The 18424-nt window shown below is 35.6% G+C and overlaps 5 protein-coding genes across 5 annotated transcripts; 3 read left to right on the forward strand and 2 right to left on the reverse strand.

The window, feature by feature from the left end:
• The first annotated feature begins 577 nt into the window (after positions 1–577).
• LOC110610959 (kinesin-like protein KIN-10A) lies at positions 578–4085 on the forward strand. The gene is made up of 6 exons (XM_021751040.2): positions 578–1380; positions 1604–1759; positions 1844–1951; positions 2071–2181; positions 2271–3569; positions 3658–4085. The coding sequence occupies exons 1-6, from the start codon at positions 724–726 to the stop codon at positions 3925–3927; spliced, it is 2601 nt and encodes an 866-aa protein (XP_021606732.1). The 5' UTR covers positions 578–723; the 3' UTR covers positions 3928–4085.
• A 506-nt stretch (positions 4086–4591) lies between these two features.
• Positions 4592–7465, forward strand: LOC110612175 (polyubiquitin). The gene is made up of 2 exons (XM_021752878.2): positions 4592–5382; positions 6462–7465. Exons 1-2 carry the CDS (start codon positions 5320–5322, stop codon positions 7362–7364), a joined length of 966 nt encoding a protein of 321 aa, XP_021608570.1. The 5' UTR covers positions 4592–5319; the 3' UTR covers positions 7365–7465.
• A 1909-nt stretch (positions 7466–9374) lies between these two features.
• On the forward strand, positions 9375–12058 carry LOC110612433 (polyubiquitin-B). Its single transcript, XM_021753218.2, has 2 exons — positions 9375–9521; positions 10605–12058. Exons 1-2 carry the CDS (start codon positions 9459–9461, stop codon positions 11700–11702), a joined length of 1161 nt encoding a protein of 386 aa, XP_021608910.1. The 5' UTR covers positions 9375–9458; the 3' UTR covers positions 11703–12058.
• Positions 12059–12610: 552 nt separating this feature from the next.
• Positions 12611–14072, reverse strand: LOC122723368 (CRIB domain-containing protein RIC1-like). The gene is made up of 4 exons (XM_043955459.1): positions 13683–14072; positions 13499–13596; positions 13307–13400; positions 12611–13186 (listed from the first exon to the last, which is right to left on the reverse strand). The coding sequence occupies exons 1-4, from the start codon at positions 13726–13728 to the stop codon at positions 12771–12773; spliced, it is 654 nt and encodes a 217-aa protein (XP_043811394.1). The 5' UTR covers positions 13729–14072; the 3' UTR covers positions 12611–12770.
• A 1347-nt stretch (positions 14073–15419) lies between these two features.
• On the reverse strand, positions 15420–18311 carry LOC110612354 (glycolipid transfer protein 1). Its single transcript, XM_021753121.2, has 7 exons — positions 18151–18311; positions 17770–17904; positions 17605–17660; positions 17342–17472; positions 16527–16662; positions 15990–16121; positions 15420–15658 (listed from the first exon to the last, which is right to left on the reverse strand). Exons 2-7 carry the CDS (start codon positions 17891–17893, stop codon positions 15623–15625), a joined length of 615 nt encoding a protein of 204 aa, XP_021608813.1. The 5' UTR covers positions 17894–17904; positions 18151–18311; the 3' UTR covers positions 15420–15622.
• Between the last annotated feature and the right edge of the window lie 113 nt (positions 18312–18424).

Here is an 18424-nt window from a genome sequence, read left to right on the forward strand (position 1 = left end):
ATAAAAAATAAGATAAATTGTTGTTATGAAATTATTAATAAAATTTTTTAAATATATTTAATAATAAAAAAATAATTTAATAATTTTATAAGTTTCAAATTATAAGGATAATGGTAGAATACAGTTGATTAAATATTAAATAAATATAATTTAATTGATAAAAAAATATACACTAAAATTATAATAAAAATAAAATATAAAATTATTTTATCGAATAATTTTAAATTATACTAACGGTGATATTAATATAGCGGAGTGATATAATAATTATATTAATTTTTAACGTGATAGATAATTATTTTGTGTAAATAATTTTAAAATATTATATTTTAATTTATTAAAAAATAGAGTGAATTATAACAAAATGAAACAGATGAAAATTTTTTTATGATTAACTCTTTAATTTAACCAAATCTTTTAGGAGTTTTGTAATCAACAAAATTTGGAATTGTAAGGTGGGCTGGATTAAGAAGCTTTTAAATGCTGGCCCAGTTCATTTCAGTGCAAAATAAATCCCGTCCTAGAAATATGGACGTTAGATACATAACGGCTAGTTTAAACTTTCAAAATCTTTTCAGTTCCATTTGCGTCTTTCCATTTCAAGAACACTCTTGCAGCTGTCTCTCTCTCTCTCTCTTTCTCTCTCTCCACCACTGAAATTCTCTCCTCGCAACTCATTGTTAACCTCTTTCTATCTTCTAGATTCTCAGAAAAGAGTTCAAAATGGCCCCTACACCTTCTTCTTCTTCTAAATTAAACCAAACCCGCTCGATCAAGACTCCACAATCTAAACATCGTCTCAATTTTACTTCAGCAAGAACCCCAAATCCACATCCATCTCCAAACCCAAACTCAACGCTCAAAGAAACCCCTCAAGGAGACCATCCCATTGAAGTTATTGGTCGGATTCGTGACTATCCTGACAGAAAAGAAAAGTTCAATTCAATCTTGCCAGCAAATCCTGATACTCTTCGTGTCCGCGCTGATATTGGGTATAGAGATTTTACTCTTGACGGGATTTCTTTCTCCGAGGAAGAAGATCTCGATGCCTTCTACAAGAAGTTTGTGGAATCAAGGATTAATGGGGTCAAACTGGGAAACAAATGCACCATAATGACGTATGGCCCAACAGGGTCGGGCAAGAGCCACACCATGTTCGGGTGCTCAAAGCAGCCTGGGATTGTGTATAGGTCATTAAAGCATATACTGGGAGAAGGAGAAGAAGCGAGTGAAGGGTGTGATGGGGAGAGATTGGGGATGGGCACATTTGTGCAAGTTACAGTTTTGGAGATATACAATGAGGAAATTTACGATCTTTTGTCAAGCAATGGTGGAAGCGGATTTGGATTTGGGTGGCCCAAAGGTGGAAATGGATCCAAGGTAACGTTGCCTTTTCAATGATTAATTTCATATATGTCTGAAAATGTATTGTTTGTGGGTACTAGGTAGTGTAAATGAGAGTCTTGTCTTTTATTCTAAATTTTCTTAAACGGGATGTCGTTTGGACCAGGTATTCTTGTTTTAGTCATATTTGAGACAGTTATTCTTTATTTGAAGAAGTGGGATGTTCATACATTTATCAATTCTGAGTTGGTTTTTGTAGGTAAAACTTGAAGTAATGGGCAAAAAGGCAAAAAATGCTACATATATATCTGGGACTGAAGCTGGAAAAATTTCGAAGGAGATTCAGAAAGTGGAGAAGCGAAGGATTGTCAAGAGTACCCTCTGCAATGATCAAAGTTCTAGGAGTCATTGCATGGTATGAACTTTTAGACTTGGAAAATTACCAAATTGTTGTTTTCAGTAAAAAAATAAAGTTTTGCTTTTATTTTGTTTTTTTTAGATAATACTGGACGTCCCAACTGTAGGAGGAAGGCTTATGCTTGTTGATATGGCAGGCTCAGAAAACATAGAACAAGCAGGGCAAAACACTCTTGAAGCAAAGATGCAGGTAAAAATCGCCTTTGTAATTTCTTTATCAAGGAACTTCATCTCCTTCCCATTCTTTAAATCTTTTTTCCTAGAGAGAAGGAGCGCACTGATTTTTGTGCTTCTTCGTTGCAAAAACAGACTGCAAAAATCAATCAAGGAAATAACGCATTGAAGAGAGTGGTTGAATCCATTGCAAATGGAGATTCTCATGTACCCTTTAGAGATAGCAAGTTAACTATGCTGCTCCAGGTAATTTTTCATTCATTTTGGACATCATATGATGATCTACATAGTTTGTCTGGAATCTAATTCATGAAGTTTTCCTGTTGTTTCTTCAGGATTCCTTTGAGGATGATAAGTCCAAAATTTTGATGATATTATGTGCAAGTCCAGACCCTAAGGAGATACATAAGACGATCTGCACTCTTGAATATGGAGCAAAAGCAAAGTGTATTATTCGTGGCCCTCATACACCGATTAAGGATAAAGTTGGTACTGATGATTCTTCTGGTGTCATCTTAGGATCCAAGATAGCAGCCATGGACCAATTTATCTATAAGCTACAAATGGAGAACAAGCAAAGAGAGAAAGAAAGAAATGAGGCTCACAAACAGCTTAAAAAGAAAGAAGAAGAAGTTGCTGCATTGAGAGCACTTATTGAGGGGAAGGGATCTGCAGCAAGTGAAGAAGAGATCAACTTGAAGGTGAATGAACGCACAAAGTTGTTGAAACTTGAGTTGGAAAAGAAGTTGGAAGAGTGTCAGAGAATGGCTGAAGAGTGTGTTGAATTGGAGAGGAGAAGAATGGAAGAAAGGATACTGCAACAGCAACAGGAAATCGAAATGCTGAGAAGACGTTTGGAAGAAATTGAATCTGAGCTATGCCATCCAAGGGAAGAAAGCAGCAGCTTTGCCAGAAGGCTGTTGAGAGTTTTTGCTGATGAGGATCCAGGGATGGTGAAATCAATGGATTTGGACATGGGTGATCAAGAAGCATTTGCTCCTGATGTGAAATGTGTAGACATGGCTGTTCAAACTAGCATCCAACGTGTTGATCAAGATGCTTTTGTGCCACATTATGGTGGCAAGATATGTCTGAGCACTGTATTTGAGGAAGAAGAGATAGAAGAAGAGGAAGACAAAGAGAAAGTGGAAGACGAGGAAGTGGAGAAAGGAGTGATAGAGGTGAAGAGGATTGTTGACAGGTCTGGCTCTGGAATGGATTTTGATGCAGGCTCTTCTCCTCAGAAATTTGAGGCCTCTAATGGATCAGAGAGGTGTGTAAATTCAGGACATCAAAACGAATTTGTGAATGTTGATTCAGCCTCTTCAAGACGATTAAGAATCCAAAATATATTTACACTTTGTGGAAACCACAGAGAGCTGTCACAACAGATCGGAACTCCAGCACCTGCAAAGGAGTTGTTTGAAGAAAGTAAAGAAAACTACAATCCCTCAAAAGAAAACAATGATGCACAGATTGATGTGCACGTGAAATGGCAGGCAACCAAAGGAAATAATGGCAAGTTCATCACAATGTTCAAGGTTGTAAGGGATGCAACACTTGCTGATCTGCGAAAGCTGATCGAAATCCATCTTGGTGCTGATAATCAAGCATTTTCATTTCTTGTTCTTGGAGTAAGTTATCCTCAACTGTTTCTGTCCACCTTTTTTTTTTCCCAGAAAAATTGCTTTCTTATAGAATGCATAACTGTGAATGGTGCAGGATCCCACTGGAGCACCTGTTCCGAAAGAGAAGGAATCAGCATTTGAGGCCATAAAACTCCCCATTTGCAACAACAAGTCACAGGGTTACCTTGCTTGCTTGCAGCCATTGAATCATCTCCCTTTAAGCCCTCATCCAGTGACTCCCCTGGAAAACAAACTCCCACTGAGTCCCCTGGAAAACAAACTCCCACTCACATGTGATGGGCTATCACCTAAACTAGCTCAGCACCTTAGTTCTACACCCTTCATTACTCTACGAAAATATTGATGTATTTGTTTAGCTGTGAGTATATATACGTATGTACTCTTTTTGTTTGTGCTTAAATTGTTGATATGTGAAATTACTGTAACACAACTCTCTGCAACGTAGCACTAGCAAGTATGTTTTGCTTACTAGACATTGAGTGATGAGCCCTTCTTTCTTTAGTTGATTTATGGTGCTAATTTGCAATTCATTTCATCTGAGAGGCCAACCCAAGCAATTCAACCACTGAAACTGTGCGTTTTTGCAATTTCACTCATCCCCTTATCCAGCCAAGAACTAAAAATTTAAATTTAAATAAAAATTCTTTGAGGACTAATTAATCATTATTTATCATACATTTTAATTAATAAAATGCAAAGTGTTAAATACTGGCTACACTGATTTTCTTTTCTTGATTAATTTTTACTCACTGTTATTGAAATTTATTTTATTATATTTATAAAAATACTCAATTTACTATTTTAATTTTAAATAATTCTCATCAAAATTCGATCGAATTTATGATGATTGTCTAGGAAAAATTTAATTTCATCGCATACCTTTGGCCACGTGGCTCTTTCATGCGTCCCCCTCCTCCCGTGAGACGGTGATAGTTGACGTTACAGATTTTTGCTTTTATAAGAAAGAAAAATGAACAGAATTAACCACGCGGTAGAATGTTATTGGATCGTCAAGCTAGTTGGAAAGGCCGGCGCACTATATAAAATCTCACTCTCTGAGAGTAACCTTTCTTGCTAAGGTATGCCGATTGACTGATCAAGGAAAGAGAACTAGAGGGATAACAACCAAACACTCATGGCGCTGATGATGGCAAGATCAGATCAAAAGCATCAACAACAGCAACACAACACAAGATCTCGATCTCAATACCTTAACGAACTTCGACAAGGACAAGACAGAAGTAGAGTTCAGAGATTGGAGCAATCCACCAGAGGGGCATTGTAAACGTTACTGAGCTAACCATCCGAGGCGCGTCCTTGGAATAAGAGCTTCTCTGACCTCCCGAAGCAAGGATAGCGCTGAGAAATTGGGACCATAGAGGCCGATGAACTTGCATGCAAGACGAACTAAACATCCAAGACAAGAAAAAGAACACAAGAATCGCAGATCTATAGATCCTTTGCCCATTCAATGCCGGATCTGCTATTCCCAAACCGAGAAAAGCAAGAAATAAAAACAACCGTTGAGAAGTGGGGAGGATACCCACACTCTGGGCGATAAGGAAGAAGCTACCCTTCCTGGCCGTAGGGGAGGAGACTAAGTTCCAAAAACCAGAAAAGATTTTTCCTTTGAGCGATGAGGAAGAAGCTACCACTTCCTGGGCCGTAGAGGAGGAGACTAAGTTCCAAAAACCAGAAAATATTCAGAGGAAAAATCCCGTGCGCCAATTTAGCCATGGACGCTTCCTCTTCTCTGACTCCGTCGTCCCAATCCGACTCAACCCAACAAGATGAACAGGTTCTTTTTATCCTTCATCTCTCTTTTGGGTCCTATAGATACTGTCTCTGCATGCATTCTTTTGCAACTTTGATTTCTACCAACGGTTTTGTTATACGTCGTGAGACTCACTCGTTTTTACGGGGATGTTTGGTTACCGAGAAAACAAATGAAATGAAAAGAAATAGAGAGTAAAACTTGGTGCCGCGTGAGTTTTAAGTAGTTTTGGTTCTAAATAACATGCCTCAGCACTTGGTATCAGGTTTAAGTCCTTAACTCTAGCCCCTTGTTCTCCAATTTGATTCTGAGTCAAGACCATAAATTTGCAAGCATTTAAACCGTCCATTAAAAGAGAGCAAAACAATACTAAAATCTGAATTTTCTTTTAAAAAAATCCTGAATTTCAAGGTTTCTTTCTGTCTGCCTCCCTTTATATGACATAAACGTACACCCGCGAAATGCTTTTCTACTTTGATTTCTTTCCATATGAACTATTAAACTACTTCTAGCGAATTGGTTTCTGTAGCACGATCTTCCTTAGACAGTTGAAAAGTTTGATTGTTTTTTGAAGTTTTCTTAAGCTTATATCGTGTAGGAACCTCAATTCTAATGTGAATTGTGAAGTGTAACCGTAGAATTTTTTTTATATATTATTTTTTGGAGGTCTAATTAAAAACCTAGAATTGATGCTTAGAAGTTTTTAGTTTTAGGTTTTCTGCCAATAGAACCACATGAATATCATAATGCTTGTTTGTGTCTGTATCGGGCAGAAAAATGCTCACCATTAGATTTATCGTACTTTTTCTTTTATGCTCTGTTCTATTCTATTGGACAGTTCGTATAGTAGGAATAATGAATTTCAAATTTTATCTATGAACTATATTGATCTTCTCAAATTTTCTGAGCTGCTTGTTTTCCTGCTCAACCTAAATCCTTCGTGTTATTTTCCCTGTTAAAGGGGCTTTAGTTCAATATTTTCGTATTTCATACAGCTAATGTTTTGTAGCTTTTTCTTCTTTGCTTGCGTGATGAAAACCTGGATTTTGAATTCATCCAACTCTATGGTTCTGTAAGATATTGCACTCGTTTCATTGTTGCAGATGGATCTTTACTTGAAGATTGTAAAAACAGTATGTTTAAATTTAAAGGGGTCTGAGACAATTAAAACTTTAAAAGAGCTGATTGAGGAGAAGGAAGGCATTGGTGAAAAGAATCAGGATCTATTCTTTGACGGCAATCTACTCAGAGATGGTCAAAGGCTAGTTGATTGTGGTGTTCGGAGGAACTGCACTCTTCATCTTATTGTCCAAAATCCTGTTATAATCAAATTATTGGTCAAAATACCATCTGATCCGAGAATTATCATGGTGGAAGCAAAAACTTGTGATACTATCCACAATGTCAAATTGATGATTCAGTCAAAGGAGGGGATTCTGTCAGATAACTTCACTCTTGTCCATGATGGACATCTACTCGAAGATGAAAGTACTCTGGCCTCCCTCAATATACGGAGCAATTCAAATATTCATTTGGTTTTTTGTCAGAAAGAAGTGCCATCTATTTTTGTGAAAGCACCTAATAAAGATACCGTGCAACTCAGAGTTAAAGTTATGTTTACTGTTGATGATATCAAAGCGATTTGTGGTAGCATCATTGGTGTTTCAGTCAGTGGGTGTAATATGTTTTGTGCTGCAAAACGGCTTGAGGGTTCCAAAACCCTGGCCTTTTATGATATCAAAGAAGGATCTCTGTTGGAGCTATTACCTTCTTCAATGCAGATATTTGTTAAGACTTGGATTGGAAAAACCCTAGTCCTTGATGTGAAGGAACATGATACTGTGAAGCATATCAAGCAACAGATTTTTCAGAAGTTGAAGATCCCCATTGACATTCAGAGTATTGTTTATGTTGGAAGACGGCTTGAGAATGACCGGGATCTGGCAAGTTATGGCATCCAGAGGCACTCTACTCTGCATATGGGATATGTTGTAAAATCAGTTTAGATTTTAAAAGATTTTGTGATTATTGAAGATTTTATATTAGTCGAAGATTTTTTTGGGTTTGATATTTAAATCTAATATTAAATCTGACTGTTATGATTTTATTATATTATCTCAAAATTTTTATAATCGCTTATAATGGTCATTTTTTTCATTATAGATAGTCTATATTTTTACAAAAAAAGATAATTTTATTTTTTTATTTTATTTTTTTTCTTCTTTATATTTTCTGCTGGTTTATAAATTAGAGATTAAAAATTAAATTCTGAAAAACCTGTTAATTCTAAAAAATTATAAAATAAATGACTTAAATTTTATTATTTTATTCTATTTTCTCAATATTTGCTCCAATATTAACCTTGGCTTTTAGTTACCATCCACTACTGATATTCCGAGTTTAAAGTCTACGATCCAAAATAAATTCCAAAATAAATTCTCTACCCTGGTGAAGGAAATATTGTTCAAGGGAAAAGCCTTGCATGATGACAACACATTGGCTTATTACAAAATAAAGAAGGATTCAAAGTTGGCTGTGATCTTGTGAGCAATGTAAATCTGGTGAGCATTAGAATTCACAGTCACTTACTGAACTTGTGTGATGAGACTGTCTTGGGGGGAGGATAAATTAATGATTTGAAGCATTATTAATTCCAAGTCCTTTGACTCTGTGTTGCTTAATTTGTGCTATACTTCATTTACAGCTGTTAGAAATGCAGAAATGCCATTCTCCTGATGTAGGCTAGGCACAACTTTCTGGCATCGAGTTTTTCGTTCCTTGCATCCTGTGCAAATCATGGTTTAATAGTTAAATTAAGTGTATTCTTCTTATACTAGAATTAAAGGGTTTCTGCTGTGCATTGTTGTTATTGAAATACACAAATCCTACAATATCCTCTTTTAAGTTGCAGTTCTGCATCCTGCAGGTCACACATATTTAATTTGGGGGCGGGGGGGAAAGAAAATCTCTTCTTTTAAGTTGCAGTTCTGCACTCTGCAGGTCACACATATTTAATGGGGGGAAGAAAAGAAAGTAAACGACAGCCAATTGAGCGGTATATCAGATTTCTACTGATAGGGAGACCTAAACATTACAGCATCTAAATTCTGCTTAGATCAGAATGAAATGGCTAATGTGAGAGCCAAGCTCACATGCTCCATCCTAAGAAATCCTTCGCCACCGCCTCTCGCATTTGTAGCATCTGTGATATGGGAAAATTTCAGTTCTCTGCACTGCCTTCAAAACTCTGGCCTGTTGTGTTTGTGTTGCTTTCTTGGCTTATAGCAAACATTAATATATAACCAGTGAGTTCTTTGGCTAAGCAAGCTAGAGCTACCCGACAAGAAAAAAGTGTGATAGTAATTAAAGAAGAAACTGAATTATAACAATATCTTCATAGCAGAGCACTATGTTCAATCACTGAAACTGTGCGTTTTTGCAATTTCACTCTCCTCGTAGATGTTATTGTGATTGTGAATATGAATGGATCCGAGTCATCTATCTTACTGCAGGTAACAAAATTGCCATGTGAAAATTGAACATTTCAAAGCCATGATGGGGAATCACCATCATATCCAGCCAAGAACTGAAAATTTAAATATAAATAAAAATTCTTTGAAGACTAATTAATCATTATTCATCATGCATTTTAATTAATAAAATGCAAAGTGTTAAATACTGGCTACACTAATTTTTTTTTCTTGGTTAATTTTTACTCACTGTTACTGAAATTTATTTTATTATATTTATAAAAATACTCAATTTACTATTTTAATTTTAAATAATTCTCATCAAAATTCGATCGTATTTATGATGATTGTCTACGAAAAATTTAATTTCATCGCATACCTTTGGCCACGTGGCTCTTTCATGCGTCCCCCTCCTCCCTTGAGACAGTGATAGTTTACGTTAGAGATTTTTGCTTTTATAGAAAGAAAGATGAAAAGAATTAACCACGCGGTGGAATGTTATTGGATCGTCAAGCTAGTTGGAAAGGCCGGCGCACTATATAAAATCTCACTCTCTTAGAGTAACCTTCCTTGCTAAGGTATGCAGATTGACTGATCAAGGAAGTCTTGGTTTCGTGCGCCAATTTAGCCATGGACGCTTCCTCTTCTCTAACTCCATCGACCCAATCCGATTCAACCCAACAAGATGAACAGGTTTTTTTTATCCTTCATCTCTCTTTTGGGTCCTATAGATACTGTCTCTGCATGCATTTTTTTCCAACTTTGATTTCTACCAAGGGTTTTCTTCTACGTCGTGAGACTCGCTCAGTTTTTACGGGGATGTTTGGTTACCGAGAAAACAGATGAAATGAAAAGAAATAGAGAATAAAACTTGGTGCCGCGTGAGTTTTAAGTAGTTTTGATTCTAAATAACATGCCTCAGCACTTGGTATCAGGTTTAAATCCTTAACTCTAGCCCCTTGTTCACCAATTTGATTCTGAGTCAAGACCATAAATTTGCAAGCATTTAAACCGTCCATTAAAAGAGAGCAAAACGATACTAAAATCTGAATTTTCTTTTTAAAAAATCCTGAATTTCAAGGTTTCTTTCTTACTGCCTCCCTTTATAGGACATAAACGTACACCCTGGAAATGCTTTTCTATTTTGATTTCTTTCCATATGAACTATTAAACTACTTCTAGCGAATTGGTTTCTGTAGCACGATCTTCCTTAGACAGTTGAAAAGTTTGATTGTTTTTTGAAGTTTTCTTAAGCTTATATCGTGTAGGAACCTCAATTCTAATGTGAATTGTAAAGTGTAACCGCATAATTTTTTTTATATATTCTTTTTTGGAGGTCTACTTAAAAACCTAGAATTGATGCTTAGAAGTTTTTAGTTTTGGGTTGTCTTCTGCCAATAGAACCACATTAATATCATAATGCTTGTTTGTGTCTGTATTGGCCAGAAAAATGCTTACCATTAGATTTATCATACTTTTTCTTTTATGCTCTGTTCTATTCTATTGGATAGTACGTATAGTAGGAATAATGAATTTCAAATTTTATCTATGAACTATATTGATCTTCTCAAATTTTCTGAGCTGCTTGTTTTCCTGCTCAACCCAAATCCTATGTGTTATTTTCCCTGTTAAAGGGGCTTTAGTAGAATATTCTCGTATTTCATACCGCTAATCTTTTGTAGCTTTTTCTTCTTTGCTTGCGTGATGAAAACCTGGATTTTGAATTCATCCAACTCGATGGTTCTGTAAGATATTGCACTTGTTTTATTGTTGCAGATGGATCTTTACTTGAAGATTGTAAAAACAGTATGTTTAAATTTAAAGGGGTCTGAGACAATTAAAACTTTAAAAGAGCTGATTGAGGAGAAGGAAGGCATTGGTGAAAAGAATCAGGATCTATTCTTTGATGGCAATCTGCTCAGAGATGGTCAAAGGCTAGTTGATTGTGGTGTTCGGAAGAACTGCACTGTTCATCTTATTGTCCAAAATCCTGTTACAATCAAATTATTGGTCAAAATACCATCTGATCCGAGAATTATCATGGTGGAAGCAAAAACTTGTGATACTATCCACAATGTCAAATTGATGATTCAGTCAAAGGAGGGGATTCTGTCAGATAACTTCACTCTTGTCCATGATGGACATCTACTCGAAGATGAAAGTACTCTGGCCTCCCTCAATATACGGAGCAATTCAAATATTCATTTGGTCTTTTGTCAGAAAGAAGTGCTATCTATTTTTGTGAAAGCACCTAATAAAGATACCGTGCAACTCAGAGTTAAAGTTATGTTTACTGTTGATGATATCAAAGCGATTTGTGGTAGCATCATTGGTGTTTCAGTCAGTGGGTGTAATATGTTTTGTGCCGCAAAACAGCTTGAGGGTTCCAAAACCCTGGCCTTTTATGATATCAAAGAAGGATCTCTGTTGGAGCTATTACCTACTTCAATGCAGATATTTGTTAAGACTTGGATTGGAAAAACCCTAGCCCTTGATGTGAAGGAACATGATACTGTGAAACATATCAAGCAACAGATTTTTCAGAAGTTGAAGATCCCCATTGACATTCAGAGTATTGTTTATGCTGGAAGACGGCTTGAGAATGACTGGGATCTGGCAAGTTATGGCATCCAGAGGCACTCTACTCTGCATATGGTATTTGCTCCTAGTTCCACGCTTATTGAGATGCCGTTAACTGACCTTGGCTTTCAGTTACTGTCCACTACTGATATTCGGAGTTTAAAGTCTACGATCCAAAATAAATTCTCTACCCCGGTGAAGGAAATATTGTTCAAGGGAAAAGCCTTGCATGATGACAAAACATTGGCTTATTACAAAATTAAGAATGATTCAAAATTGGCTGTGATCTTTTGAGCAATGTAAATCCTATGGTATCTATCTCTACCAGGTGAGCATTAGAATTCAGAGTCACCTACTGAACTTGTGTGATGAGACTGTCTTGGGGGGAGGATAAGTTAATGATTTGAAGCATTATTAATTCCAAGTCCTTCGTCTCTGTGTTGCTTAATTTGTGCTATACTTCATTTACAGCTGTTAGAAATGCGGAAATGCCATTCTCCTGAGGTAGGCTAGGCACAACTTTCTGGCATCGAGTTTTTTGTTCCTTGCATCCTGTGCAAATCATGGTTTAATAGTTAAATTAAGTGTAATCTTCTTATACTCGAATTAAAGGGTTTCTGCTGTGCATTGTTGTTATTGAAATACATAAATCCTACAACATCCTCTTTTAAGTTGCAGTTCTGCACTCTGCAGGTCACACATATTTAATTTGGGGTTGGGGGGGGTTGGGGGGGGGGGGGGGGGGGAAGAAAATCTCTTCTTTTAAGTTGCAGTTCTGCACTCTGTAGGTGACACATATTTAATTTGGGGGTGGGGGGGAAGAAAATCTCTTCTTTTAAGTTGCAGTTCTGCACTCTGCAGGTCACACATTTAATTTTGGGGGGGGGGGGAAGAAAAGAAAGTAAACGACAGCCAATTGAGCGGTATATCAGATTTCTACTGATAGGGAGACCTAAACATTACAGCATCTAAATTCTGCTTAGATCAGAATGAAATGGCTAATGTGAGAGCCAAGCTCACATGCTCCATCCTAAGAAATCCTTCGCCATCGCCTCTCGCATTTGTAGCATCTGTGATATGGGGAAATTTCAGTTCTCTGCACTGCCTTCAAAACTCTGGCCTGTTGTGTTTGTGTTGCTTTCTTGGCTTATAGCAAACATTAATATATAACCAGTGAGTTCTTTGGCTAAGCAAGCTAGAGGTACCCGACAAGAAAAAAGTGTGATAGTAATTAAAGAAGAAACTGAATTATAACAATATCTTCATAGCAGAGCACTATGTTCAATCTCTAATATACAAAGTTAGCTACATTCCTCTCATTCTTCTTGGTATGCCTCCAAAACTTAAATGGCCTGCATGACTCTATGTTGCAGACGCGGTTTCAGACTTGTGAGCTCTACGATCAGGGACGTCTTCAGGATGTTTCTTGTCTTTTGTTCTTGATTCTTTGGACTTTTTCGCCCGAGAATGTTTTGGGATGGAGGGCTGGTCACGAGCTGGTGATTCAAGAGGAAGGTTAGAATTCGTTTGCCGTTTTGATGTATGGTTACCAATTGGTGAATCTCTGCCGGGAGAATCCATTGAAATGTTTGAAGAGCGGTTGCGCCTGGAATTCCTTGGCGGAGAACTAAAAGGTGAGTTCGTATCGACGGAGAATGTTTCGCGCCTCGAATGCCTTGATCCCTCATTGCTTCTTCTATCAGGGGAACCCAAGGGTGAGTCTGCAGTATTTGTTGAGCGTCTCGACTTCCTCTTCGGCTTTTCACCTTGGCTTACATCTATTTCAGGCAATAAACATCAGCAAATTAAGTTAAAAAAAAAGAAAAAAAAAAAAAAAAAAAAAACTTTATCGGAAACTAATTAGAGGGTTGAAGTCTGTTCAATCCAAACATGTAAACCTAATGAGCGTTGAACTACTGAAAGGTTCTGCAGCTCTTCCATACAATTTGCAGTCCCATTTGAGATTTGTGGAGCAGATTGAAACTCATTCATCTGCAAATATCAGGATATAAATACAAAAGTAATCATCTCAATGCAAAATCAAACGAGAAAAAGAAAGAAACTAAAAGGGGAAATAACGAAGGGAATACCCAGCTTGGTTTAGAGGCAGATGGACCATCACATCCAATATGAGCAACATGCTTTACATCTGTAGGAAACCCAATTTGTATTTCTGGTTCTTTCTCATCTGCAAAATCTGAAAATGATAAAAACTTGGAGAAATGGGTTTCAAATAAAATGAATGATGAGAGAGGAGGAATACAGAAAACCTACCAAACATGTGTGAGACATATCTGAAACCTTTTAAGAAACCTTTCATCACTGAGGTGGTGGTGCTTCCAAACTGGAGAAAGAAAAAGAAAAGAAAAGAAAAGAAAAGGAAAAGGAAAGAAAATCATAAGGTAATCATTCTCCAGTCATATATTATTAAATGAGTGATGGGAATGTTGTAAGGTAAAAAACTCAATCTCCCATCGAGAAGACAAGGGGGTGACGACTGGATTGGCAATCTCCAAATTTGCAAATGCAAGACTTTTTTTTTTTTTTAATTTAAATTTTATTTTGTTTTTTTGTGTTCGCGAGTGTGTGTGTTCTGTTTGACGGCTGGACGGTGAAGCGCTTTCTTTTCCAATCAAAACCAATAAGCAAACCTAATTTACGGGATAAAATCTCGGTGGTGTTTGCGCCAAATTTGGGGTGCACTTCCAAGTCCCTCACAAATATTTAAAAATTTACTTGAGCTCCCATCAATTTTTTTTTTCCCGTCTAATTTGCTCCTTGAATAAATACTTTTGATTAATTATACCGCAATTCTACCAAAAAAAAAAATCAAGTTAAGCAGAAGAAGATCACGTGATACACGTGAGTGATCAATGTTAAAAAGGGATACCCAAATCTCTTAATGCAAATCTCTCCCACAAATTAGCTTGTGAACGAGGATAATCAATATAGACACTTAATGTAAAGAGCAATTGAAGTTTTTGATGAGTTGCACAATCTGATACCAAATATAATGACAATTTTAGGAATTTCTCTAAGCTTTAGGGTATAAATTGTCATTTTAACGGAAAAGTACCAAGTATTTAACAGGAAGGTTGATTGAAGTTTACGCTTCGAGTAAATTAATTCACAATTTAAACTTTTAGTTTACTTGAAAAAAACTCCCCTCATTAAATAAAAAAAATTCTCTCGAGCAAATGCCAACTTTATCAAGGGAGATGGATAATGGTCGCATGTTAATCCAGCACGGGCTTAGAGTATGAAATTTAATCGTCATATTTATGAAAAGTATTATTAAAAAAAACCATATTATTATTTATTATTATCAATTTTTTGTCACACGATCTTTCCCAGACATTGTATGTGTACAAACCAATGAGCTTGACCTCCAGCTAGTATAATTTAATATTTAAAAATAATTTCAAATTCATTTCAATAATAAATATTATTTATAAAATATTCTCTTCATTTAATAAATTTTTTCACATTTTTTTATTATTAAAAAATTATTATTTACTTTTTTTATATTCCAGTAACATATAAATGGTTTATTATAATTTTATTTATTTTTATCGTATTTTTAAAATATTTTATTAAATATTATTTTTTAAAATTAATGTTAAAAATATCTTTTAATATTTAATAAAAATTAATATCTTCAAAATAAATAAAAATTAAAAATTAATAAAAAATTATTTTTTAAATATATATAAAAATAATAAAATAAATAAATATTATAAAATAAAAAAATAACTACATGATTAATTTTATAAAAAATGAATTTTTACAAAATCATTTATAATTTCATTTTTATACATAATAATAAAAAAATTTTAAGTTAAAAAATTTTAAATTATTTTATTCCATTACCAGCGATTCCTAAATTGTAAAGGGAAATTTAGGCACCTATTAAGACTATAAGGCTGGAAAAACATGCTTATTAACCAATGATTAAGAATTGAGATATGACGCATCAATAATAATAATAATAATAATAATAAAGACATGCCATGACTAGAAATTACCAAACCATACATAAACGCCAGCAAAATGGCTGGCTGAAAAGGTTTGAACAGTTGTATAGGTGTATAATATGAATAAATGATTAAACCAAATCTCCTTTCATCTCAAAGTTTTCAAGCAAAAATATTAAGAACAAAAGTAGAAGAAAAGGGTAACATTGCTGCCCACCCCACCACAAACGACCTCTTCCATTACGAAGCTTTTAAATCATCCATGCCAACATTAGCCTGCATCAACGAATTTGATTTGGTGAGAAAACTCTTTCAGATCACTGTAATATAGAATGGGGGAATCTCGCTACCACTCCATCAAGCTTACCACCCCTCCTCCACCCAAAAACCCCAAAATTCTGAATACAACATTTCTTAATTCTTTTTCTGTGGAACATGCTTTAGTCTTTGCACAAGTTGGCAAGCAGACCTGACCACTTGCAAATAAGCAGAAACCAAATGGTCCTATGATAAGCAAGTCCCGAACAACAAAAAGGACGCATAGAAGAAAATTAGGGAGAAGTGAAGTAAGATATCAGGAACTTTGGACACTCTAAAAGAATCTTACCAGGAATTTGTGATTCTCTTCAAGAAAAGGTGAAAATGATGCACAAAAGTTTTCCATGTCAGCAGTAATATTACCAGAGCCAGATATAACTTCCATGAACTTCTTCCTATCTGGAGCAAGCTTCATAGCGACCTGTAAAGCAGTGTCAATAAATATTTAAAGAGCCTTGATATGTAGAATATAGGACTAGAGTAACAAATAACTGATATTTAGTGACATATGCTAAGATGCCCAAGTTACTGCATTCTGGTGAAACTGAAACGGCCTTCATTACCCCTTTTTTTCCAGAGAAGGGAGAAAATCTCTTAGATTAGGTAGAAGGGAAAAAAAAAAGCTTAAAATAACCCAATATCAAGAAGGCACTATAGTGAGGAATTTTCAAAAAAGTACTCTTCAAGAACCTTGAATCAATCAACTCTACAATGTAACACTAATAGTTTCATCTAGGATAATATGAAGCATGACACCTTGCATAAACATACCACTCTAGTGAAGAAAATTTTCAGAGTTCAATTGATCTAGGATAGAAGAAATTACAGTGAAACTTGAACTAGCAAGCCAGCCATGAAATTTTTTCAGCGTCTTGCCATAGGAATCTGTACAGGCTTGTGACATTGTCCAATCTGTATGAGCAAGTAAATTGCGGAACAGTTCCACTAGAAAATCCATTGCTCTGCGGAATCAGCAAAAGATAACAACATTATGAGAAATTGTGAATATGTCAGTGAGGCTTGCTTAACCATAAAAGCTTAAATTTCATTTCTTCTGGCATGCTAATTCCAAAATGTTTCAGATCAAACATTCAAGCAAAAGTCAAGCATTCTTTCCTTCTTATCTTGTCCCTCTTTTATGCTTGATCTAACCTAACTTTCAAGACTATAAAATCATGCAGTTTGAAACTCCAATGAGATGTGCAAAATACTTTCTTGTACTTGATTATGCTTGAACTGATATGAAAGAAAATTGTTGTAATTACTTTCTGTTGCTAGTTGGTTTTGTTACTAAATAATGGTAGAAAGTTTGTTATTTGTTGTAACAGAATCTCTAACTAGTTCTGTCCGTAAGTAGCATTTATTGCTTCCATTCGATTGATTGTTATTTGTTGTAACTGAATTTCTAACTAGTTCCGGCTATAAGTAGCATTTTCTGCTTCCATTCAATAGATTATTCTTTTTTTTTTTTCTCAGAACTGGTTCATTTTTTCACTCAATGAATTCCATGGCACACAACTATAAATGATAGCCATGTTTCTACATTCTTTTAAAAATTTACATACCAAAAAATTATAACATTCACGCGAAAGAGCTAGCTGAAACTAAACAAAGATAAGACATATTAGCAATAGGATACACCTGGTTAGCCAAAGGAGACCATTGGTACAACTAGATGATCCTTTGGCTGTTTTAGCATCAACCTCCTCTTGAACCATAGCGTACAAGTGGGTGTATTTAGTTGGATCCGAAGAATATTTGGCTTCCAATCTCTATATGTGAAAACCAAACTATGCAATTTCAGTATAAACACCAGTAATAAGTTTCTTAGATACATCCATTATGAAAAAAAAAAAAAAAGGAAAATCTATCTCAATTAATCATAAATCAGAACATGTCTCTACCGTTATGTTACCGCCGATATCAGATTTTACAAGAGCCATAGCAGCTCCAAACTTATCTGGAATCAGAAAGGAACAGAAGCTCCGATTAGCAATTTTCAGAATAGATAAAAAGGTAAAGTTGAAAATATATATATATATCAGAGAATGATAAACTAAGCAACGGACCGATAACAGGCAAAATCAATTTGCAGACATCCAAGAAAGGCTTGGTGAGCATTTCTTCTTGCTCAGATTTCACATGTTTCATTCCTTCCAATGACGGTGTAAACACTGTTCCCTGGACCGCCATTTTCTTCTTCACTGCAACTCAAAAATAAAAAGGAAAAGAAAAATAAACAATCAAAATCTCAACAAAAGCCGTGCTATTAAGTATTAGTTAGCTGATTATTTAAATCATAGAAATTACGGAAAAAGGTAATTGCAATACAGAATTATACAAATTAGAATCGGATCGATCAGATCGATCACCAATCAGTAGATCACAGTAAGTGTACGTTCTGAAAGGGCATTTTAGAAGAAAAAGAAGAGAGATCTCCATGACGATACCGTTAAAGCGAAATGATGAACCAGCAGCGAGAGAGAAAGAGATGGAAGTTGCAGAGTGAGCGAGAAAACAAAGGAGAAATTAGATGGAGGATGACGACGGGGAGGGAACCTATTTGAAAGGTGAAAACATGTGAGAATCAGATTCTACAATCAACCGACGCTTTTTGAATTATTGTTTAATTGGAGAGAAACTGGTCGTGCCGGTTACTTGGTCTCACGTCTGACATCATCAGCCAAAAGACGCTCTGCCTCATAATCACGAATGCAGTTTGTA

This window comes from Manihot esculenta, chromosome 3, assembly GCF_001659605.2.
Source record: "Manihot esculenta cultivar AM560-2 chromosome 3, M.esculenta_v8, whole genome shotgun sequence".
NCBI classification, from domain to species: domain Eukaryota; kingdom Viridiplantae; phylum Streptophyta; class Magnoliopsida; order Malpighiales; family Euphorbiaceae; genus Manihot; species Manihot esculenta.